General features: G+C 28.8%; 3 protein-coding genes across 4 annotated transcripts; 1 reads left to right on the plus strand and 2 right to left on the minus strand.

The window, feature by feature from the left end:
- Positions 1–990: 990 nt before the first annotated feature.
- On the plus strand, positions 991–5,097 carry LOC148229647 (uncharacterized). The gene is made up of 6 exons (XM_088197268.1): positions 991–1,065; positions 1,124–2,685; positions 2,779–2,962; positions 3,020–3,194; positions 3,254–3,685; positions 3,746–5,097. Coding segments are annotated over exons 2-5 (1,920 nt in total). The 5' UTR covers positions 991–1,065; positions 1,124–1,125; the 3' UTR covers positions 3,255–3,685; positions 3,746–5,097.
- LOC148229648 (MAPK regulated corepressor interacting protein 2) lies at positions 3,901–9,904 on the minus strand. Its single transcript, XM_088197269.1, has 5 exons — positions 9,770–9,904; positions 9,625–9,709; positions 9,373–9,482; positions 6,901–6,960; positions 3,901–6,219 (listed from the first exon to the last, which is right to left on the minus strand). The coding sequence occupies exons 1-5, from the start codon at positions 9,819–9,821 to the stop codon at positions 6,080–6,082; spliced, it is 447 nt and encodes a 148-aa protein (XP_088053395.1). The 5' UTR covers positions 9,822–9,904; the 3' UTR covers positions 3,901–6,079.
- A 1,672-nt stretch (positions 9,905–11,576) lies between these two features.
- Hexo2 (beta-hexosaminidase 2) lies at positions 11,577–25,555 on the minus strand. 2 transcript variants are annotated; one of them, XM_088198231.1, is made up of 8 exons: positions 25,425–25,555; positions 14,316–14,422; positions 14,050–14,241; positions 13,758–13,969; positions 12,978–13,302; positions 12,316–12,903; positions 11,980–12,215; positions 11,577–11,901 (listed from the first exon to the last, which is right to left on the minus strand). In XM_088198231.1, the coding sequence occupies exons 2-8, from the start codon at positions 14,405–14,407 to the stop codon at positions 11,720–11,722; spliced, it is 1,827 nt and encodes a 608-aa protein (XP_088054357.1). In that variant the 5' UTR covers positions 14,408–14,422; positions 25,425–25,555; the 3' UTR covers positions 11,577–11,719. The 2 variants fall into 2 exon arrangements, with proteins under 2 accessions (XP_088054357.1, XP_088054358.1); XM_088198232.1 differs by having other exon boundaries at positions 25,421–25,515.
- Between the last annotated feature and the right edge of the window lie 434 nt (positions 25,556–25,989).

Raw genomic sequence — 25,989 nt, forward strand, 5'->3', positions numbered from 1 at the left:
ATTAAGGACCACGGTTTTGGTTTACTTTTAATTTAATTAGTTGCTAAAACTTTATCTATATTATATAATGTATTCACATTATTTGTTGTTGATTTAGTTATTTAAACGTCCATTTATATTTAAAAGAGAGTTGATTTTGTTACTGAATGTATTGAGTTGTTAAATCAATTGCTGATGTTAAGCAGGGGACGTCGTTTCGGATGTTATAAGTCTTAAATGCATCTTTAAATACATTCTTTCTCATAATCGGGTATCATTTATGGTATTTCTCTTTCTGCTAATACATTTTTAGTGGTTCTAAAAGATACACGTTTGTTCTCGAGTCTAATAACATATACTGTTCTTATCAAAGATTGTTAAAGAATCATAAATTTAGAATGGTTCTTTAGGTGTCTATGACTGCTGTTTTATGTAGAGGTTTTCGTTCATATTTATTATTATATAATATATATATTCTCAGATTAATTGATTTTGTTCACAATTTTTTACATTCCTAAATAATACTAAACTTTTTAAAGGGTAATTTAAGGTAAATCAATTTTCCAATTTCCTATTTAACTACGTTTGTCTGTCTGAAGTACTCTTTTTTTTGTGTTAATATTAATATATTATCTATTTGTTTTAAGATTATACAACCATCTTACGATGAGAAAACTTATATATTTATCTGAACACTAAATATTATATTACACGCTGTGCAAAGAAAAATGTAAAGTGATACTAATCTAATAATAAAAAAGCACGAGCATTATTAACTTTACTATCAACATAGATGATGCAATTGTAATTATTTTGAAGTAATACATACATATATTTAAATCTAAATTATTGAACATTTTATATAATAAACATACTATCATTGCATTGACAAAATTGTATAAAAAACAAATTTAAGAATTAAGTGAAGCCTCGTAAATATATCAATGTCACAAGTGCCTTATAAGAACTACAACTTCTCACTTAGTTATAAGTAGATTAGTAAAATATACTCAAAGATATATGAAAGGCTTCTTCGGAGACATTTCAGTCTCGAAGAGTTTCTTCGAACGGCTGCACGTATATCAAGTGAGTACATAACACTGTAATATATTATACCTTGTATAATTTATAATGAATTCTTTAGGAATGAATTGGATAGCATTGAAACATGGAAGTCACACCACTTCAAACTCTGTCAAAAATTGGACTAGCCCGTTCTTTGAAAATGTATTTTATACGCTAAACAGTTCTATGTACGGACCTCAAGCAATTCGCATGGCAAAATCTTTGGACGATTGGATCGAAGATGAATTTTCCCCAGCTGCGCAATACGGAATCATGACTGCATTGGCAATAATACTTTTGATGAATAGTACATTTCTGAAAAATGAAAACTTGAAGAATGTTGTGACTTTATATTGCCCCGAGTTTGTGAATGTCCAGTCTTTCTTAATGGCTGTTTCCTTGGGTGTATTTATATTGATTTCGCCATTGTTGATTAGTATGTATTTGTCATTTTATGCTTATAAATTTATCATTACTATTATGCTTAAGAAGAAGCACGGTAAAGATTTTGTTAAAACGATGGATAGTTTAGACGTTGTTTGGGCCGTCGAAGATGATAATGCTAGAAGTGTAATAAATGTAATAGCGTACGTTGAGCCGCAGTTATTATCGGCTCATTGTAAGAATGGTTGTTTTTTGAGGAAGATCAAAAAGAGTATTCTATCGACATTATTCGGTTCTGATTCGGTATGTCCGAAGATGTTCTATAAGAAAAATTTTGAGTACGGATATTATTTTTGGACGCACAATAAATGTAGGAATATAGAAGATTATATAAAGCACATGGACTTGGACGAATCTATTGAGATGAACGAAGAAACATTACAAGCGTACGTAGAAGATAAATCAAACTCTCCACTTCCAGTCGATAATTCTGTTGCTTGGGAAATACTGGTTAGTAAACAACCATTAAAAGGAACAAAATCAATACCAATCTTGTTTAGACTGCATCATTGTCTTGGTGATGGAGTTGCATTATTAAATTTGCTATTGAATACGATAGGCACCACAAACACTTCACAAGTCGAAAAGGTTAAACATTCACAGTTTGGAGCTATAAAAAATTGCATTGCCAACCTATTCGATTTGTTCAGCGTACGAAAATTATTAACACCGATACAAAAATGTATAACAGCAGCTATTAAATTCGTTACAATCTTATGCCTAACACCAGGAACGCTTATAAAACAAGGTTTAAGACCAGCTGATAGTAATATGGTTCATGGTCCAGAATTAATCGGCAACAAAATCATATCTTGGGTGTCAGACGAGAATCTCGAAGAAAGTTTAGTAGGCCGAATAAAACGATTGAAAAGAAAGCTTCCAGGTGTTACGTTTTCAGAATTGATTATAACAGCTTTATCAGTAAGCTTTCAAAAGTATTTCATGGATCAAGGTATAGATAAGCAAAAACCGGATATGATTACGGCTGTTGTACCAGTGAGGATGTCTTCCGCGGATAATTCGTTAAATAAACGTTGCAATAAATCGAAATTAAAGATGGAAAATAAGTTTTCGGTTGCTATGTTGAGTATACCGCTTATAAATAGTGATAAAGATAAGAATTGCACGTCGATACTGAAACGATTGATGGTTGTACGTAATGAAACCAGTAAGCTACGCTGCAGCGCAGATTTTTATGTAAGTTCAAGTATCAACACTTTTGCAAAATTATTATTTCAATTTTTATTAAATTTTCACTTTTTTAAATTATATTCTACTTGATATTTTAAGGTCAACTATTGGGTCATGAAAATTGGCGGATCGATATTCCCGGAATCTATTTTCAAACCATTAATAAATAGCGTTCAAGCTTCAATGGTCATAAGCAATTTGCCTGGTCCGTCAGATGTGATAATTTGTGAAGATTACAAAGTAAAAAAAATGGCGTTCTTTATACCGCACCGTGGCACAACAGGTAACTATTTGTTTTGCTTAAAAACTTAAAACAAATTGATTTTAAATTTTATTGTAGGTATCGGTGTGACTATTTTATCATGCAATGATAGAATTAATCTCGGAATAATGATAGATTCGGCTCTGGTGAAGAATAGTGATGGCGGATATTCAATTCTGACAAATATGATGAAAGAACTTGAAGCATTGGATGTTTTACTCACTTCTAATAGAAAGCAATCTTTGAAAAATTGGTAAGAATATCATTGGCAACAAATTTTATGAAAATACATAATAAATGATGAATTTTCAGATGAAAGATTCCACATTTGAGAAGTGTTTCTATAATAATGCGATACTGTAAAAATGTATTTTATCATATCATAACCTTATCTATATTATATAATACATATTGATGGTTTAAAGCAGGTCTCGGCAACCTTTTTTGGCTGCGGGTCAAAATAATTAAAATGTGATTATTAAAAAGACTATTCAGGTCAGTGTATATTTTTGGTCCTAGCAACCATATATGCGAGTATGTGTATTTTGATTAAAGATACAAGTTGCCATTGTTGTCATTTTCATCCAACAGTTGAGTTAGGAAATTTAGACTTTAAGGCATTGATATGTAATTATATAAATAAGTAAAATATAAACACATGGCGGATATTAAGAAATACGATGATAAAATCTGATGCATTGGATGTTTACTCACCTCTAATAGAAAGCAATCTTTAAACATTTGGTAAGAACAATATCTCGGACATATTTTATATAAGTTATAATATAAATTATTATTTTGTAGATGAGATTCCACAATTAAGCGAGTATTTATATAAAATTGTGATGCTGTAAAAACGTTTTTTGTCATATCATATTGCTTATCCAACATGTACAATACATTATAAATATATATATTGAATAAATAAAATATTAACACATTCAAGAAATAAAACAATATTTTCAAAAATGATATAATTTAATATCAAAAACACTAACAATTCTGATGGTGAGTGATTCAACAAAATGTGTAGTGAACAATGAATTTAGATTACATACAAAAAATAAAAACAGTATCAACAATAACAAATAATTTCAAAAAACATACATAATATTTTAGTCTTTAAATTTTAGTTTCATAACACAGCACAGATTAGATGAAATATTCATAACACATTTTTTATTTGGTAATTAATAATTGATATACATAAGTTCATTGTTACAGGGGCAACGTAACCTATACCTGTATAAATCACATAGAATTGTACTTCAAAGCTACAAAATAAAAAAAGATTCATCGTCCAATTGTTAGCACATTCAATTAACACACTCACCCGTCAAAAATAATGCATCTACTTTCTATCTACAATCAAAAATTACATATTTTTCTACATAAAATAAAAATTCACACTCCATTCGCAAACATTCCCTCTTGACAATGGAATTGTGAGATAAAACAAACCTTCTATAGTTCCATAAAATATCATATTTCGATCGATTAATATGTTGGCATGAGTCTAAAAAATATACTACCATTAAAATCTGGTGTACTGTATAAAAAATCATAGAAGAATGATTGTTAAATTTTCCCACATTTTATAAGACTATTCTATAAACTATAAAATCATAAACAAAATAATATATGAAAAAACATACTATAAATGAACTATGAGATGACAAAGTAGCGCACTAGAGGTAACGATGTCTAGGACTAATCTATAGCTAAAAGGAAATAATACTTACATACTAAAAAGTCCGACAACGGTGCTACAGTGAAAGCGTGAAGCGGTTTAAGTACCTCAAATAGGCAAAAAAGAATATAAATCAACAATGAAATTATCAAGTGTGCTGTAAAATTTAACGAGTGTTATTCTAACAATATCAAAAAATCCACTAAATTCAATATCATCCATTAACAAAAATTAAAAGTCAGGTTATAAAAACTTGTGCTCGGACAAATTTAAATTCTCGTTATTTTGCACCTTAGATTAGTTTCATTTACTAACTAGTCAGTCTAATATTATACATGCATAATGGTTGTTGGTTTTTTAATAATTATAAATTCGGCATACCATCCTCAATGAATTATATACAATGGACAATCTCTTACTGAAATAGAAATCATGCAACATCAATAAAAAAAAAACCTGGGTATGCGCATCGTACAACATATCATTTTTGTGACACCAAATTGATAGCAAAGCAGATTGATGGAAACTAAATTCCTGGAAATTCATTCTCAAAATACATAATACTTATATAATATCGAATTATAATTTTTTGTATGTAATAATATATTTATATGCGCTTATTCAATATTACAAATTAGTAATATTATATAACAATCGATAATTATTTGTAGTAAATATGATTCATATTTAAAACAATTATTATTGCGTTCTAAATCTAAAACATGCCGAGAGTTACATGTTAGTCTCCAAGTATCAAAAGATTTAGGAAAGTATTTATAAATAAATTTTGTATATTTGTAACTTTGAATCTATATGGTATGAAAAACTTATCCATTGTATGAACAATTTGATTTTTCAATAAAAAATATTTTTGTAATTTAGAATTACTCTTAAAATATCAATAATCAAAACATTACATTCTGAATAAAGATATATCTTTTATTTGATTTCTTCCATCGTACGTAATAAAAATCTCTTATATCATTAAATTAACAACTAATGAATGATTACACATTATCGTGAAAATATCTGCCAAACATAATTATATATTAATTATATATTATATAATTATTGCAGGTTAAATCAGAAGAGGACAAATTATCAGTGTATGTATGTGTGCAGTGAAATACAATATACTCAAATGTATATTTTTTATATTTATTACCTTTATATATATATAAATAATTTATCAGTTAAAACTACTTTAGCGCACATGCCAAGCTGCTTAAAAAAAATCAACCATACAACTGATTTAATCATTACAATAATTAAAAAAAATAATGAAAGTTACGATTTTGATAACAAATACGCAGCAGTTTTGTATTTGTTTTATGTTGACGTGTGTTACTACTTTAATTGAAGAACGAAGATCACTGTGAAGTTTTACCACTATTCACATTGGGGCGCAGTACTTGTATAGATTTACATCTAGCGCAAGAGTTCTTTTCCTAGAGCGATTTCGTTATGTTGTGGAATAGTCGCTTGCCCCACCACGACTCCAAATCAAAAGGTTTGAAGTCACGGAGTACCGGACTTGGCCCTGAATCTTTGAAGTACAAATTACTGGGCGCTACACTGATGGAGTAAACTGAAAATAAAAAAATGTATATTTCTATGGTGTCACCGGATAGGATCTAGCTAAGGATATTGTGATCAAGTAGTGTACATATCAAAGCAATGCAATACAAATGAGCTGAAAATTTTCACTTTCACTTTAAATATATATTAAAAAGTTTTTTTTACATTTTTATGCTATAGGTAATTTCAATGGAAATACAAATTATGTATAATATTATTGAAAATCTCTTTGAAGACAAATAGGATAAACATATTTTAAAATTAGACTTTAATTAAAAATATAAAAATCCATTAAAAAGTAGTTCAAAATTATTTCACACACAAATTAAATTTTTTGCAACCAGTGCAAGTGCAAAGTTTTAAAGTAGAAAATGTGAAACTCGTTACAAAAAAATGTTATTATTTAATCGCTTCCAGGTCGACTTATTTGTATTTTATTATTAAAAAATTATTAAATCATAAGTTTTTAAAACATTTAATAAAAACATCCAATTATCGCAAAAATAATAAATAAAAGTATATCAGTGAATTATGAATTATTAAAAAATAATAATATTTTTGCGCTTATCTTTAAAGCCTTGGGTCGCCAAACTGACGCATATTGACATTAATAAAAAACAATCGACTTTAATTAGAGGTTAGAAAGCAATAACCGTTATTAACCCTAAGCATATAAAATAAAAATAATTACTATGATCTTCATCAGAGGGCGACGTAGGCTCACTGTCACATTCTGCTATCTGATTCCAAGCTAAAAAACACAAAAACACCATTAGCCATTACAACTAGTATATCTTCCTCTGGTTCATTATTAAAAATTCTTTTAATTTTTTTATACAATGTTATAAAAATGGATTTGAACAGACTTTGTTGGATAGAGTTGACAGAATTGTTTCATTTAATGCTGATTTACACGATGCCAGTCGAGGTTGCCAGCGGCTAGCACCGTGTAAACGCTTAACGCCAGTCACTGGAGAAGCCAGTGCGCCACTGGCATGCCAGCAGGACAAATATTTTTGTTCCAGCTCTCCCTTCCACTACACTACCGTACTGGCGCAAGGTGAGTAGCGCTTTTTCGCAACAATAATTCTATCACTTGCTGGCACTATGTAAACGGTAAATGCCAGTCGTCGCGTGCCAGTGACCCGCCAGTCAATTTCCAGCTGGAATGCTAGCAACTGGCAGCGTGTAAATCAACCCTTAGTAATCATGAAACGTTAGTTTTCTGTTAAGATATCATATACAGTAGACCCCCCAATAGCACGGTAAATTTGGGATGTGCTCCTGTTACTTTATGTGTGAGCGAGCTAAATGGAGGATATCTTACCACACGTGCATGATTCGTACGTACTATATTGCAAAAAATTGTATGAGTATTTTCTAGTCCCCTAACTACACGCACCCAAATAGCACGTCCTCAATTTACCATGTTATTGGGGGGTCTACTGTGTTAAAAAAATGATAGTTATACTGGGACCACTTAATAATTATTTTACTGCTAGTTCAACATCAACTATAATAACCGTTTCTATGTCGTATCCTGTATTTTGACTAGTTGTTGTGAGTTATTTACAATAATCATAAAGGTGCCATGAACTTTTAAGCCTTGTAGTAGGTTTATTTCGTATAATTTAAAGTTGAAAATCGCTTGAATTAATTGGACTATATTACGATTCATGGTCATTTTATCGTGTGGACATCTTACTGTGGGGACTTTTTACCATGTGGAAAATATTTCACGATAAAAATTCACTCCATATGAAACAAACCGTTTTTTTTTATTATTTTTTGCCTGATCTTTCTATTTTTAAAATAAAATAAAATAATAAATTATAAGTTGCTTACTTGTTTTATTTTTAGTATTATTGATATTTCATGTCTTTTGTTTAAATGTTTTTTAAAAAATTTCCTGTTTTTTATTTTTTAAAATAAAAGAATTGGAAATTTTGTAGTAATCTATTTTTATTTATATTTTTACTTATTATTATTTTTTTCAGTCTAGTATTCCAATCTTTTTTCATTATAGTTTTTAGTAATTAAAAAATATGTCTAGCAAAATTTCTAATATTTCAACTATGCGATATTTTGGATTTGAGTTCAAGTGAGAATCATTTCTCACCTGTCCTCGAAAATGATCGCAATATGAAAATTAATTACATTTCATAATAAGTGAAAGATCTTTCATTTACTATGTGTACAATTGTACACACCAACTTCGCACATTAATGATACAGCTGTTTGAATATTTTTGAATCTCTGCATAATACGGTAAAATGATCACACAGTAAGAAGTCCGGACATGCCATATTACTGATATATCGTGTAAGCATTACATATCAATGCCTAAATTCAAATTAACACATTATAGGTTTATCCATCATTTGTAAAACTATTGTTAGGAGTCGCCAACTCACACATGCAGTATTTGTAATTCTAACATTAATGATTATTTAAAGCAAATTAGTGTCATTTCATATCATATTAATATTGATTTGGACTTTTGAATGACATAATAACTAGTAGAAAAGTTTAATATCTCATTCGTATAACTGTCGAGAATTTTTTGCCAATGTATAAATTGATAGCAATAATAAACAACGATTTAATTGAGTTCAATAAAAATATTATTTTCATTATAAATTCATATTTATTGACTTGTTTATTATAATGTCGAGGAGCCTGACTTTTGTACCGATTCTGCAATTATAGCCAAATGTTTATAAACAAAGGAAGTGAAAAGCTTTTATTTTTTTCTGTTACACCAACAGTTGCTAAAACAATGAACTGAAGTTGGCACATAGCCAAAAGCAAGGCCAAGACCATTGAATAATAGTTTACTCGTATAATTAATTTTTATTTAAAAATATATAAAATTACCGTGCGAGTAGAGCGATCGACTACTTTCACCGACGCATAATATATTTTTTATCATACATTTTTTAAACGTGTTTATTGAATATTTACAGAATAGAATTTATGATAATGATCAAGAAAATATAAGTATTTGAGTTGAAAAATATTTTTTTTAGATAATGCCACTCGGTCTATGTAAATCTTGACATGGAGCCAAAACGTCACGAGTCTTTTTGTATTTATAATTCATTATTGTTTTTAAGCCATTTTTTTAATGAGCGAAATAAGAGTACAAAACTCAGGGACTCACTTTCGTTGATGTATCTAATGATTTCTTCATGTTGAGGTGTGATGGAGTCTTGATGTATCCTTTGATGCATCGACTTTTTTCCATTGCAGTGAAAAACTGGCTTTGGAATGCTGCACATAAAAAATTGAAAACGCAATGGCATTAATTTTATATGAACGGTGGCCAAACTCCAAACCGAATTAAGGTTATGTTCGGCGCGACAGGAGCACGAGCCACAGCCGATTCAAATATTAATAAGACAATGATGCTTACGTAATGACTTCGGACTGTTCCGAATGAGACGGTTTCCTGTTGAGGTCCCTGAGGGTCTCCAGTCGTTCCAGGTTTTGTGAAAGACCTGCAATTTGAGAGATTGATCAGATTCCGAATCATATTCGAAAGACGCAAAGACTCTTACCTCTTCGTGCCTTGGCTACAATCTTAATGGGGCCCTTGGAGACGGCGTACATCCTGCGATCGTGCGCCTTCGCGCTAGGGAAGTGCTTAACTGCCCCCCGTACGTTTCAATTATCGTTCCGACGATTCGAAGTAGCGAGCGTTTTTGAAAAAACGCTCGCTACTTCGAATCGTCAGAAATATTTATAATTAATATAAACAAATATTTATAATTAATATAAACACTTAATCGTTATTTATACATTTCACATCACTTTTATTTATTAAAATAAGAAACTAAAACTACTATCTATTATAAGACCGTAAGAACTAGTTATGACGACATAGCCGGCGTAACTAGTTCTTAAAAATTGAAATTAAGCTACATAAATCTTAAAAAAAACTGAATAATTATTTTATTGAATGGCAAACTATATAAGCCAAGAGAAAGCCGACTCAATAACTTTTACAACTTGCAAATAAGCCTTGCACACACATCTTAAAAGTGAACAAAGAAACTGCATTAAATGAAGAATTAGTCTCAAAAATCTGAGTATACATCTGAACTCCAAAATTAAATTTACTTGACATATTGGATAAATTAGGTGCAAAAGGCTTACTGTCATTGCAATCCTAAAACCGATATTTAATAGAAGACGTGCATTAACAATAATACATATGTTTTCACTATATAAACAGCTAATTAGACCGGTTATAACATTCACTTTCCCGGTGTAGATTAACGCCAGTAATTCATATTTTTCTAACTTTCAAGTCATTTAAAATAAAGCGATAAAAAATATAAAGATTGATCCAACTTCGGTTTCCAAACAAACTCATAAATTTAATGATATCTTCAGATTTTTTGTCTTTATATTTTTTGTCTTTTTTGAGTATGAAAGTCACATTCGTAATTTTTCATTCATCGGAGAAAATATTTTTTTTATTTAAAGTTTGCTGTGCAATAAGGTTCTTAATTTATTTATACATACAAGCTAAAATAAATATAGGACCTGACGAATTTTTTGCCTTCATTTAATCAAAACTGTACTGAAGTTTAGAAATTGTGAAACTATCTATCGATGGTCATAAAGAGTTATCGTTAAAAACAAGTATTTATTCGCTTTCGCTGCCGCTACGTCCATCTTGCCACTGTATCGTATTGCTCCAAGGTGGTCAACTAAAATCTCCTCCCGTAGTATCTTTACTTCCGGAATATACCTCGTAAGATCATAATTTTTTGACAAAATATTTATTTTATATTTTAATTTTTAATTATGGGGGGGGGGGGTAGATATATTTTCTGATTTTTAGTGAAAAATCTCTTCTACCATATTAATTTTGCAATTTCTTAAAATAATAGTTAGGTATACTTAAATAAATAAAATAACTTCTGTTTTTATAAATCAGTTTTACTTTGATTATTAAAATAGCATAAAGTATACAACCATTATATTAAAACACATTATTTGGATTTTTGGTCAGTCGGGTTTGGTCAGTAATCCAATAAAGTACGATTATACATTTGCTAATTACATATAACATTTACATATTAATTAATACATGAAAAAATACATAATATTGTTGCATATTAGTCTTATATAGAAAAAAAATTTAGTATATAATTATTCAAAAACTGAAAATATCACTCAAAAACTGAAAATTATCAAACATTCTCAATATAAAGATAGTGACAAAATATTACAACAAAATCAATATATATATATATATATATATATATATATAATACAAAGATAAAATTATTATTTTAATATAAAAAAAGTCATCACAAATAATATTGGACTAATAAATAATAATTATAATACAATCATTTCATTATCATTGTTTATGACTAAATATGCATTTAGTAAGATTTATGGCAATGTTATTTTATTTTAAAATATATTTATTTATAAATGATTATCACAGAATATGCTTGTAAAAAGCTAAATATTCAGTGCTTTTATATAAATCACGCGCATTTCCCACCATTTTGGTAGCACCACATCGGTTGAATAGCTTCAGGTTTAATGCCTCTCGTTATCAGCCTTTGTCTTTGTCTTGTGAATCGCGATTCAGCCATCTTTGCATTTGTTTTTGGATTCGACCACAATCTTTCTGCAGCAGCTGCAGTTCTAGGCCACACTCTTGCTTCTAAAAAATAAAGCAAATTAAGATTTAGGTTGTATTACTATATTTACAAATAAGAGTTATTTGTATTTTAAGTCGAACCATAATTGTTCTCATCGACGTATTCACTCCACATGCATGTTTCTCCTCCGAGTACCAGTTTATTTGTCGGTATTAGATTATCATAAACTTCTCTCCATGGATGGTATACGGTAATACCCCAAAATCCATGATCTAAATACCATGCATCTTTAGTTGAATAGATTAGTTTATATCCAAGTTCTAATAGTTCATCTGGTAACGGACTACTTTTAATGACCCATGCTTGAATAACATATCTATAAAATAGCATCATACATTATTATGATTTTTTTTTATATAATATTATAATAGTAGATCGTAGATGTATGTTAATGAATTTAAAAATAGTTTTCATACCTATCTTTGTCTAAGTATTGTTCAATATGTTTCGGCTCGGTTAAATGACTAGTCCATAAGATAATTGGGCTCGGTTTAGTTTTTAAATCTGGTGGTGTTCTTGAAGAGTTTTCTAGTCCGGCAGCTTCGTCGTATATTCTCAATGCGGTTGCTTGATATTCAGCCCATAGTTTTATGAAGTCTGACTCCTCGCGTCCCATTCCTCTCGAATCCAAAAGATCTGTGATTTGCTTTGTCGCATTCCAGCAAGCGAAGAATACTTCATCACCGCCCATATGAAAAACTTCTTCTCGAGGAAACTGTTCGACGATATCTTTGAAGAGATCTCCTAGTACGCGATACAGATGTGGATTTGCCGGATTGAGTTGACCGCACGGTGGCTGTATGCATTGTTCACGCCAAGGCTGATGCTGCCAGCAAGCTACTAAATCACCAAGACCAGCCGCATGTCCCCATTGCCACCCGGCTCCAGCATGAGCTGGAGCATCTATTTCCATGATTATTCTTATGCCTCTGACTCTTGCATAATGTAGTAAATCTTCCACATTTGTAGTGCTGTATACTTTATTTAAAGAATAAGCACCAAATCTGAATATATGAAAAAGATAAAGCATTACATATATTTAAATAATTATTATAGAATTAGAATAAAGATTTAGTACCTAGATAATTGTGGTACTCTTGATGACTCCAATGGAAAGCTTTGCGTGTCCGTAGCATGCCAATGAAGTACGTTCATTTTGTTAGCACTCATACCGTCTATTGTTCGCCTTATTAAGTAAATTGGTATAAAATTTCTAGCTGTGTCTATCATATGACCTCTATGAGGATATACAGGTTTATCTTGGATTTGGGCTTCAGATATTATGATCAATCCGGCAGTCGTTTTCGTTGCAGAGTATGACACGATCAACTGAGATAAAGTTTCTAAACCATGTCTCGCACCAAATATCGTCTCAGAATTAATTTGGATGCTAACAATGTTTCCTAAAAAGAAACATATGTTAATGTATGTTTTTTTTTATAAATATAGTATAGGTGAGGTACAAATATTACTAAAAAAATAAATTGTGAATTTCTGTAGTTTTATTCTCAAACAATATATGTAATATCAAAATTAGTCTTTAAAAACAATTGATTTAAATATCCTTTACATTCATGAACACAAGCATCTTGTTTCAGAGAATTACCTCATTAACAGTCTTAATGGATGCTTTTAATCTATTAGTATTAAATGCTTTAAAATTTTTTTATAGAAGATTCCCATTAATAAAAGCCAGAGGCAGGTAAAACAGTTGAAATTAATAGGCAAAAATGTACCATATAACGTGAGATGATTTTTTCAATAATTTTTTTAATAAGATAATAACGAGGATATTCACATTTATTATGACAGCAATATTCATACCTCAAACTTTACACAAATAAAAAGTTATTAAAACCTTTAGTTGATAAGTTTAAGGTGTACGCCTCATCAGTGACCCACGTCAGTGTTAAATCATCAGATGCAATTTTTAAACGAATCTCAATCATCGCATCAGATAGAATAGTACAATTAGTCTTACACTCTCTTTGAATATTGCCTCTGAATATATCAAACATTTTCACCATGAATTCTTGAGTTGCAGTTGATAGATCATCGTTCATTTCAAAACTGAAATATTAAAGAATTTTATATCATTCATAAAATTTTATATCATATTTCCTCTTAATATTATATTATATAATGAAAACCTTATTGAGCTTGGATGAAACGGTATCACTTGTTTTGATAAAGATGTGAAGATGGTTGGTATTGGCCACAAGCCTCCATATTGACCGCACACTAATCGGCAAGCCTCGGAAGATCCTTGGGTCAAGTCATCTCCGGCAGCTCCCATCTTGCGTACGCATTCATCTTTCTCACACGACCAAGACCATTGTGACCTAAAGTTTAATTTAAGAAAAATCAATCTCTAGTTACATAGACTATATAGATTTAATTGGCTATGTTCAATTACCACGCTTGTTCATTGTTAGCGATTTTTGATAAGCTGTTATCTACGAAGCAGAGAAGAGTCCCAATGACAAGGGTATACTTGATTATAGGCATCTTGGTAGTGGTTTTCTGTAAATGAGATAAAGTATATAATGATTAATAATATAAAATGGAAACTCATTCTATTGTTCTTATATAGTATTATATATATGTTTATGTGTGTATGTATATGAAGGAGTGGGCAATCCACTTTAATTCCCAGACATAATGCAGTAGTTTCTCTTTGGCATAATTCAAGAAATGTACATGGCATATAATTTTTGAAGGTACAAGGATTTTTTTCTAGTTTCAAGTACATTACTAGGTCAGTATTATAATTGCTTTTAAATTATTATTTCATGTTTATAATAATTGTTGCAATTATAGTGTTTCTTTTGTAGCATTATTCATTTTAATTGCTGAAATTATTATTATTTTTTCCCAAAATATTTTCATTCTTATTATCATTTCATGTACTTAAAATGAAAGTAATATTATATTATATATTTATAGCCAAAATCCAAATTTGTTCAATAAATTATGTATTTACATAAAATACAGATATGTATATCATTTTTAATATCTTATTTGCTCATTCCATCTCAATTTTTCCGTTTTTTTCTTCAAAACTGACACATGGGATTGCAAGTGAAATTGTAATGAAGAAATAACGAGTTTAATTCTTTAAAAAAATTATATCAATTTTGATTTAGGTAAATTATTCGAAAGTTTTTTATAATTATTATCCATGAAAAAATATAATTTATTTATTATTCATAATTTAATTAGAAAGTTTTAAATTAATCCTGAATATTTATGAACAGGACGATTATTGTTGTATTTTATAAAAACAGAATGCTTAAAAAGTTTTGATATAAATTTCGCAAAAATAACTTTAGGATCGATTTATTTACAATTTTACAGGGATGCTGATTTAACAAGAAAACGAATTGTTTGTGCATTTATGTAAGATAAATCTTCGGAATTTTTCTTCGGAAAAGGTTGCATAGAGTTATTCATGGGGTGTTCACGTTCTAACCAATGCTCGCTCGCATTTAATCTGTCCAATAGTAATGCACAAATAATTATTTTATATATTGCTCATTTAAATTGTCCTCATTTATTATGGATTTAGCCAAGCTTAAAACAACCAATAATAATTATTAATTTACCAACACGTAACTTCATGTGTTACGCATGAATTTAGGTGTTTATTATATACATTTTAACACACATACATACCAAAAACAATATACTTCTACAACAATAATAATTAACTCATTATTAAATCCTACATATATTAACTCGATATTCATCCGTGAGATTTGTAAAAGTTAGATAGTAAACCTAAACCGTAGCGATCGATAGAAATTGTAATTATAAAATATTGGACTTGCAAACATGGTATAAATTAAAATCATGCGTGATTTACTATGATGTTTTAATTGATTAGCAATTATTTATACAGTGTATGATAAAGAAACAATTATTGTGTATTAATTGTTTGTGGAAAATAATGTTCCTTTCCTTTGCTATACACCATTGATATATTAGAAACTCTAAATCTAAATTCATACTAATGTTGTGATAAATTTATTGATTATTATAATTTTGAATGGATTTGCTTTTCCCAGACTCTTTAAACGTTTCCTTGAGGTGTATTAATATAATCTAGGGGCGGGTTTGAGTTGCCTATAAACAATAATTTATTGTATCCGCATTTATTGTTATAAATATGAGCTTTTGTGGATGACGTCGCTCGGTAGTTTTGTGTAACAGCAAATGTTAAATGCTTATTTTTAGAAGTAAAAACGAAGCAATGACGTCCTAATTAATTTCAACAATATAATTAGCACAATTCCAAGAGCATTAATCATGTAACTTCTGTACAGCACGTTGGTCCTTGAGATTTTGTATAAAATTTCACCTGCAAGTCGCAGATTTGTAGAGATAAACTATTTTATTAAGTTTATCGATAAACCTGGAAGCTAGAGTTATCGAGAGTTTTGATTAAAATACCTCAATACATTCTGCGATAGACTTGGAAGCCGAGACCATTTATTAAGTCTTCACAACAGGATTCTTAAACTTTGGTCAAGTATGGTTTAGCTTCTCCTCTCAATAATAAAAAGGGGTTTTTCTTCATGCGCGTTCGACATTGAACTTACGCGGGAAGAACCTCTTATAGATAATTGAAGGACCAGGCTTATCCCCTCGTCTGTATATTACGGAAGCCAGCAGTATAAATCGGACGGGCATTACCTGCTTGGGCTGGTTCAAGCATCTTGAGCAGAACAACATTTCAATATAATAAATCAGAATATATGGTATCAAAATACTACAGTAATATAACGATATGTGGAATTTTCTCTGTCTATTGCAGGAGCATTTAACAAAGATGACCAGACGTCCTCTTTTCATTTTTTGCCCTTCTTAGACCTCTTTGAAAAAAAAATTCCGAAATGACCTTTTTAGCTCCCGTAGCAATTTATCCTCGAACAAAAATATCCAACCTTTTTATTTTTAGTGTCCCCTTTTTGATATTTTCACAATATGGTCACCTTACTTAAACAAATGGCAAAGTAAAAGATACGCCTATAAACTACTATCCAATATCAAAATTAGGTGTCAGTATATGCTATTATTTTATAATCACAAAGAGCAAAAACCTCATGGAATCTGTATAAGTCTGATCAAGCCACATGTCCTTGAAATAGTCGAAATGTTCTCGGGCAGCAATAGAGGAAATAAATAGCTGAAATACCTCTGTCAAATGAGGTAATAATGTTCAATGAGATAATAATGTAATGTGAACCCAAGTACCTCTGTTAAATGAGGTAATTATGTAAAATGAGGTAATAATGTATTGTGAACCCAAGAAAGTGACTGTCCTTTGAATTTCAATTGGATGAAAGTCGTTTAGCGACTTAGCGCGCTGCATTAGCGCGTTGACGTTAGCGCGCGGGATATTAGCGCACAGTACAACTCCGACTTTAGCCCGCAGGACATTAGCGCACCGACATTACAATAAGTTTATTACGCATTTCATGAAATTTACATAAGATAAGATATTATAACATAAGATAATTCTTTGGCAAAATTACATCTTATTTAAGATTAATTGGTACTTTTACAAACTCATCCATGAAATTTCCATCGATTTAAATTTTAAAGATTTCCAAACTGCTTATCGGTAGCAATTTAGATTTTCATGGAAAATACACGAGAATACCTTTTTGACAGGTAGTTTTGGATTTTAACGATTATTTATATAATACGCAAATGCTTTTGAAAAAGCAGAGTTGACACAATAATAAGATAAGGAAATTTTATGTTATATGTATGTTTTAAAATAAAATTGAATAGTTAAATGGTTCCTTTTTCATGTATGCTTTTCAATTTTTTTAAATAAATATTTTATATTTATAATTATTGTATTTTTTTTTATTAGACATAAAAAATAATAAATTTTTAAAATAATAAATAAATTAATAACTAAATCCCGCGCGCTAACGTCGGAGCGCTAAAATCGCCGCACCGCTTGATCTTATCTCTTTCACTCTCATCAAATGAGAGGGAATAGACATTCGTACGTATACATTGTAAAAAATCTGATTCCCGAGTACACGCTCCATAACCGTGTTATTGGGGAGTCTACTTTATCAATATGAACCAATTCATGTTATTAAAATAAAATTTAGTACTTTGTAAATATAGGAGTATCTGTTATCAGGGGGGGGGGATTGTCATATAGTATTTCGCACCATATGGTCCGTCAGACAATGATAATATCGATCTTTAACCGAGTCATGCTAGCTCCTGCGATAGCAATTGTTTTATGGGGTGTCTATAAATTAAGTTACTGAGAGTTTAATTATAAGATAAAACCTCAAAACCTTCCGCGTTAAACTTTCAACCTGGAAGCTGTAAAGAGTCGCCGAGTTTCGTCGAAGACTTCTCGAAATCTTCACAAATACAGGATTCATCAACAATACGCAAGTTAACTACATATAATTAGTGGCGTGAGATCTGCCAATTTATTGTAGTATTTTTGGGGTGTCAAGCTAGCCGATATTCTTTATCAATACAAAATTGTATTAAACACACTTATGAAAGATTTAAAAATAAAATGTATAATATTTTAAAAAAAGTTGGGATCTATTACGCTTTAAATTGATTCATAAATCTTATGTATATTTAGTCGTTCTACGTCAGTGGGTTCTGAAATAAATATATTTAGTACGCACCAGATTACCAAAAATAATATTCATAATTCAGCGCCTATTGAAACACTGTTACTATTTTAAAGTGACGTTTTTATTGCGACATTTGATATTCAACAGGCAAAAGCTTAACACAAGCTTAATCATGTTTTAGAGGTATATTACTGAAAGAAATCATTGTTCTTGGAACGGTATGTATAGGGCTGTGTTAACGACGTCAATGGACCTGCATGACGTCACGTAAACAAATTAATTATGGCATGTCACTTTAACCACTCGGCCACTTATTGGCTGCGACCCAGAAAGCTTAAATAGCTATAAACAGCTGATGTGAAAAATAGCTATTGTACGCACTGTAACAGGATTAGGAGCGAGCCCTGAAAACTCCTACTGATGTAACACAGTGAGCCGAAAACTAACATATTGCACTATATTGTATGGTGCTTGTTTATTTTTGCTTTTAATAAAGAGATTTTCTAAGAAACGTGGTGTATTACTCAATAACGTATACAACTATTATGTCATCGTTTTATTTTATGTCATTATCGAGTGATGACATTGAAAGTTTATATTTATATGTTAATCATGATCAGCTCTTAAAACCACAATAGGTGAAAGAACTGTTCGAAACGCAAAATATACATATATAAGCATAAGTATGTTCAACGATACAATATTGTAACAACTTTGTTATCGTTGCATTGTGTCACTCACGCGTTTTGATTGGCATACTTCATGTAAATAAATTTATTTGAGTAAAATTATCTTATTAAAGATTTACACTACGATACACTATTGATTATAAAAATTTTATAGTAACAAATGAATCGAATTTTATTTGATTAAAATCAACGAAAAATGACTGTATTTAGGCATATAATGTGTTACTCCGATATTAAGGCCTGTCGAGAGGGGTGGGGGGGAGCCGGGACAAATTCTCGGGGCCTGACTTCCCCTTTCAAAGCAGGAATGTATTCGACTTCAAATAACGAATCTGAACCAAACTAGTAATTTGAGATGTATGTACTGATGAATTTCAAGTATAAGTTTCTTTAGCCCTTTTTATACATAAATTAAATAAAAGGAGCGGAACATTGCCTTCAAAAGCACCCACTTTCTAGGAAGTACTTTGACAATAAACATCATTATTATTAATGAATTCTTCAAGGAGCTGCGGAACTGCAGCATCCAAAGCAAAATTAGAATAATATTTAAATTAAACCGAAATAATTAGATTGAAACATTTGTATTATATTTTATATACATATATTCAACTATAATTATAGTTTTAATTGGTATTGTGCCAAGAACTTTATGTGATATGCGATGAGCATTTTTTTAAAATTTTTTATTCACTAAGACTGCATAAAAGTAGTGTAAATTAATTGAAAGTTTTCTATGTTTATTATCTATGAAAATAATTTGTTAACTTCATACAATTTAATTTAAAAAATATCTAATAAATAACGATATTTATAATCTGTTGAAACTATTGTTGTATTTTATAATAACAAACCGTCACAAGATTATGGGCCATGATAATTATATTTTATTAAACCAGACATTTTAATATGTTTACGTATATTTATCCATCGTGATCAAAAACTAATCAGTAAATATTTTTAACTTTGTAATATATTTATTATTTCGCGACTAAATTTCGTTCCAATCTTATATAAAAGTATGGATGACGAATGGAGTTATAGTTGTTTACTGCAGTGTTTTAATGATTCGTTTAAATTTAATTATAAACACTAGTAATTGCTATTTTATATTGTTGTTAAAACTATACGCAATAAATGCGTCTTAGTTGGTCAATATATATTAAAAATACATATAACTATGATAATAATTTATGTATTCTAAATATATAATACTACAAATTGTGTCATGTCATAACATTTTACTGCATTACAATTAAACTTTGCAACGTAAAGAATTAATTTCAGACATGCCACATTTAATTACTTTTAAATTAAAAGCATGAAACGTTATTATACGTAATATTGGTGGTGAAACATAATACATGTATGTATATTAAAAAAATGCTTATAGATTGTGTATTAAAATATTATAAAATCAGAATGAAACTAAATTTACTAAGCCTTATTTGATAAATTATTATCCGATCACATAATCGAAAACATTATTTATATAACTTGTATAACTTAAGTAATTTGACTGACTTAATAATATATGCTATTTTTTCTTTATTTCTATACTTTAGTTAATATCATATATTATAATAATGTATCGATTGAGACAAACATAATTGATTTGTGGAATTATTCAGTCTGCCGATTATTTCATTGCAGTAAATTGATCTCTCACACGTCACGAATCAGTCGCCCTGTCATAATACGCGTCGAAGCATGAATAAAAAAATTTACTTTTACAGGTTAAGAAAAATAATAACGGATAGGTGTATCATTTCAGATAAATGTAATGTATATATATTATAGTGTGGGGTATAAAAGGCGTTACCATGCAGGATTAATTCGATACATTCTTAGAACAATCAGAGTTTACATAAATAATATTATCAAAAATTTACCTGTCTTATGTAGTAGTCTAGACGTGACATTTTTATTTTACTGTATACATAGTTTTATAAGAGATTGTTATCGTGCTTTGTATTAAATTTAACTACTGACTACCACAAATTCAAGTTAAATAATTAAATAATAAAATAGTTTATTATAACAGACTAATTAAAAGAGCAAATTCAGACTAAATTCATATCCTGTTTTAGTCACAGTCGACGCAAAGATGTTTCACATGAAAACGACACAACAATGAAACACTGTCACGTGGCCAATCACATTCACAATCTTGCCGTGGCTCGCCGACAATGCAGATTGTACGTATGATGGGTTAAATTAATTTTTATTGCCGCATCGTGCATTCGTGTGACCGTCGCGAAAATAAAGCGTGACAATATGTAGATCACTTATCTCGAAATCTTCTCGTTTATTGTATTAAGCCGGACATGTTTGGATGTGCAAATATTTTCCTCCTTTTCATCGCAATTTCTTAGCGCATTGTTATTCTTTTCACTATATGTTTCCTCCTCGATTCGTTCGACCGAGTGAATAAATACGTCGATCAATATTCATGAGCGCGTGGGTTCGATTTCGATCGGTAAATACAATATATACACAATAAGAACAAAACGTGTATTATTTATATATTGTACAATACGTATCATAAATAGTACATAACACTTTCAATGCATGCGAATGTATTTAGCATAAAGGCGTGAATACTGTATACATTACGCCTCTTATGCGGATATATCATTTCGCACAAAGTTCTGTTTCAATGATATAATGTTACTTTGGTTATGAAAAGTAAGTACATTTAATTTAGTTTTCATTTAAATACAAATTAAAAATTTAAGCTATATATTATATATAATACAATATAAAGGTACCAAGTTAATTACAAAACTGCAATTATTGCTCGGTATCATTAAAACTAAGTTTGTTCACAAGCGGGTGATCCAGTACGCATATTTTCACATAATAAGAAATTCATTAAATTGTGACCTAACATCATTCGCAATAATACTACAATATTTAAAATAAATTAAACCAAAGTTTTTAAAACCGCAGTTAATTTTAGAACTTGCATTAGGTTAGATTTGGGTTTGAACAGCAAATAGACGTTTCGCTACTATTAAAATTAAATTTCATAGACATCTTAGAGCAACACATTAGCGCATATCAATTAAATTATTAGAAATATATATCTACTGGTGAAAATATATTTGGTATTTACTAGTGAAAATATAACTTTATCAAAAAATACACATTCACTGTAACATTTATACATAGGATGTAAATAGATAATGATAAGTATGTAAATACATATATTACTATAATACATATAGAAAAGTTGAAATTATATAATTTTACTAACACCTACCAGATAATTTATATTTTCACTGGTAAAAATATATATCTACTGGTGAAAATGTATTAGGATATGATTGTACTGAAATGCCAAAATTAAAAAAAAAAATTTTCGGGATAGATTCGAGACTGTTTTTTATAGTTTTTTCTTAGAAATATTCACATGAAACTGAATGTATTATTTATTTATTTTGCTGCATTAAATCTAGTTGTCAAATTACCGATAGTAAAATCTATAAAAACAATTTTAATAATTCAGTTGGTGCTGTAGCTGAATTTCAGATCGAATATCTAAATTTACTGCTGCGTACTTACATTAGTTGAATATTTCCTCTCGTGTCTAATGTTTTTTAAATGTTCAAAAAGCAATAAAGTCAATAATAATTTGCAAACAAATTTTAACGGAGCTGCGTCAAAAAACTACAATCTGTCCCTTTAAATAATATTAATAATTAATATTATATAATAATTAAAATTTAATGTTTATTGTGAATGTACTACTTAGAAAGCGGGTGCATTTGAAGGCAATGTTCCGCTTCTTTTATTTCTTGTATGTATAAAAAACCTGAAGGAACTTATATATGAAATACATCAGTACATACATACATCTCAAACAACTACCTAGTTTAGTTTATATTTATTATTTGAGGTCGGTTTTTACTTTTTTTATACATACAAAGTTGGACCCCTTAAGGTGAACACGGCAGGTCTGGATAAATGTGACTTTACGAGTTTAGGAGCGATTTTATAAAGATGTGCAAAATAGATAAAATTAAATTACTTCATAACTGCAATGCAAGAAATTTGTATTTATTGGCAATTAATTCTAGTAAAACTAAAGATTATATTGTAATTAAATATAATCATGATACTTATCTATATTTCTATTGTTAAAATATTCATATTAAATTAACCGTTTCGTTATTTTTAATTATCGAGTGAGTAATTAAAAATGATAAAAAGTACAAGTAAAATAAAATGTTTTAAATATAGAATACTTATTGTTTGCCTGTCATAGATTCGTTAGTGCTAAATTGCATTTACATACATATATATAAATATGTGATTTTGTGTAATAATAGAAAATAAAACATACTGAGCTGAAAATATTATATATATATATATATATATATATATATATATATATATATATATATATATATATATATATATATATATATATATATATATATATATATATATATATATATATATATATATATATATATATATATATATATATAATTAAGTGTCATATTTATCTAGAAAATTTATGTCTAAAGATCTTTATTATAACAATAGATTTATGTAGTGAAAATTATAATTATTTTATTGTCAGGTTTTAGATATTATCTTTAAAAATGACAGTTAATCTTATTTTTGCATCTCTTTCAATAATTAATACATTTTATTGTGTTCTGACCTTTATCTTAAGACATATTTATGAATTATTTTGGCACGTCATTTAATGTGACTTGTTTATTTTTAATAACAATGGTATGTATTTATAATTAATTATAGCAACGAAAAGAACAGATAAAATCTGTGTTCCGAGAAGCGATCTCTATTCTCTTACCAGTCGTTGCTTTGTCTGATTTTTTGTGGATAGCATTGACATTTTATTTAGCTCATAATGAATAGATCGATAATAATGTTTCTGTTGCATAATATATTTTTAATCCATATCTAAAAATTAATTACTACCATTATATGCTGCTTTTTTAACAATTCAATACCAAGTATTGTATAAAACCATAAATAATAATAAGTTTTTATAAGTAATGGTGATAAAATCAATATTGTACAAATCTTGAACTCAAATTTGAAAAGAAATAACATTGTAAAGATTTGTGACGAATTTATTGTTTGGTTTTAGAAATAAAATTATATTTTCATTTAAGGAATTATTACGTTTGTGTATATACATATATAACTTTAAAACCACTAGAGTTGACAAAAATATTTGATGATTCGTTAAAGTAAAACAAATGTTTTCAATTATACAGATTCAGCAATTTTTATGATTTTTTTAGGTTGTTGAAACACTTATTGTTAGAAGTGATTTATAATTTAAATAGTTTTAAAACGTCAGATTTATATATTTAAAAAAAAAAAAATTATTTTATAAAAAAATATTAAAATAAATAAATTTGACTTATGATTACTTAAGGGATTTAGTACTAAGTATATCATCAACGAATTTAAAATAAATATTCAAAAATTTTAAAGAAACTTATCAGAAAAAGAAATTATAAAAATAGAGGTAAATAAGCTATTAATTTTAAATATATGAAAAATATGATATTTGTGTAAACCATCTGCAAGTAAAATAATAAATATCTTTACTACTTTTGTATATATTTAACTATGATTTTTCAGCAAGTATAATATTAGGATTTATGAATCGAGTAAATTATAAAATATGTATACGTGTTGCGTGTTTTTACTTTCACGATTATATTACTGTTGATATTTAAAAGTAGCGCTGATTAAAATTTAACAAAATGTTGAGTACACATATTCATAGGTAAAATCATTTACAGTTAATATTAATTAAGTTTATTTTATTTATAGCGATTATATTAAATTTCTACCATTTTTTTTCCAATTAAGTTAAGTTTTTTATCAACAACAAAGCACTAATAAAACGCATGATATATTCATAAATTTTTTAATAGCTCTGTATAAGTAACTTTTTTATTAACTTTATTCAATGACAACATCACCATATTACGTTAGATATCTATTTAGGTCATTATTTACTAAATAACTTAGTACACGTTCAAAATAAACATCGAATAATTTAAATAATTTAGTTGCAAGCATTTAACTAATCAACGGATATCCTGCTGCGCGAATTGCTAGGAAATAATCAAAATCCGCTGGAGTCATAACATGATAAAGCGTGAATTTTGTGATAAGTGATGTGTATTTTGTATGTATGCACATACTCACATAACACTTTCATGTTGTGCAGAAGTTGAGTTGAATAAAGAAGTGATTGGAGAGCGAGCGATGTTACGTACAGCTCGATTGCCACTCGCCACACAACTAAACAGATAACGATGTTTAGAACACACCTTCTTCGGATTGTTTTGGCTTACCTTCTCTTTGACAGGGTTGCCAAACACAAATATATTATTTTAATTAACATTGTTAAGCGATAATCACACGTAACTAGAAACTTTTAGAATTTATTAGGTATATATACAAAAAAATAAAATAAAAATAAATATACAAAAATGTTAATATAATTATATTTTGCTTATACTTTTTATCATTTGCTCACTCGAATAATTAAAAATAACGAAACGGTTAATTTAATATGAATATTTTTACAATAGCAATATAGATAAATACCATGATTATATTTAATTACAATATAATCTTTAGTTTTACTAAAATTAATTGCCAATAAATAAATATTTCTTGCATTGCAGTTATGAAGCAATTTATTTTTATGTATTTTGCACAGGAAACATTCAACGAATGTAAATTACTAGCAGTAAATTTAGGTATT

Source organism: Plectrocnemia conspersa, unplaced genomic scaffold, assembly GCF_051122295.1.
Source record: "Plectrocnemia conspersa isolate PC_06_02 unplaced genomic scaffold, ASM5112229v1 ptg000011l, whole genome shotgun sequence".
NCBI classification, from domain to species: Eukaryota; Metazoa; Arthropoda; class Insecta; order Trichoptera; family Polycentropodidae; genus Plectrocnemia; species Plectrocnemia conspersa.

What these genes read in the sequence shown, in the direction of transcription:
- Hexo2 (XM_088198231.1), bottom strand. Translation starts at nt 14,407, where the DNA reads ATGCCTATAATCAAGTATACCCTTGTCATTGGGACTCTTCTCTGCTTC. An exon ending in TTTCATCCAAGCTCAATAAG is followed by an intron (nt 13,970 to 14,049) that starts GTTTTCATTATA and finishes TTAATATTTCAG; the next exon opens with TTTTGAAATGAACGATGATC. An exon ending in CGTCGATGAGAACAATTATG is followed by an intron (nt 11,902 to 11,979) that starts GTTCGACTTAAA and finishes TTTATTTTTTAG; the next exon opens with AAGCAAGAGTGTGGCCTAGA.
- LOC148229647 (XM_088197268.1), top strand. Translation starts at nt 1,126, where the DNA reads ATGAATTGGATAGCATTGAAACATGGAAGTCACACCACTTCAAACTCT. An exon ending in GCTGCAGCGCAGATTTTTAT is followed by an intron (nt 2,686 to 2,778) that starts GTAAGTTCAAGT and finishes TGATATTTTAAG; the next exon opens with GTCAACTATTGGGTCATGAA. An exon ending in ACCGCACCGTGGCACAACAG is followed by an intron (nt 2,963 to 3,019) that starts GTAACTATTTGT and finishes ATTTTATTGTAG; the next exon opens with GTATCGGTGTGACTATTTTA.
- LOC148229648 (XM_088197269.1), bottom strand. Translation starts at nt 9,821, where the DNA reads ATGTACGCCGTCTCCAAGGGCCCCATTAAGATTGTAGCCAAGGCACGA. An exon ending in CATTAGATACATCAACGAAA is followed by an intron (nt 6,961 to 9,372) that starts GTGAGTCCCTGA and finishes TGTGTTTTTTAG; the next exon opens with CTTGGAATCAGATAGCAGAA. An exon ending in GCCCTCTGATGAAGATCATA is followed by an intron (nt 6,220 to 6,900) that starts GTAATTATTTTT and finishes TTTTATTTTCAG; the next exon opens with TTTACTCCATCAGTGTAGCG.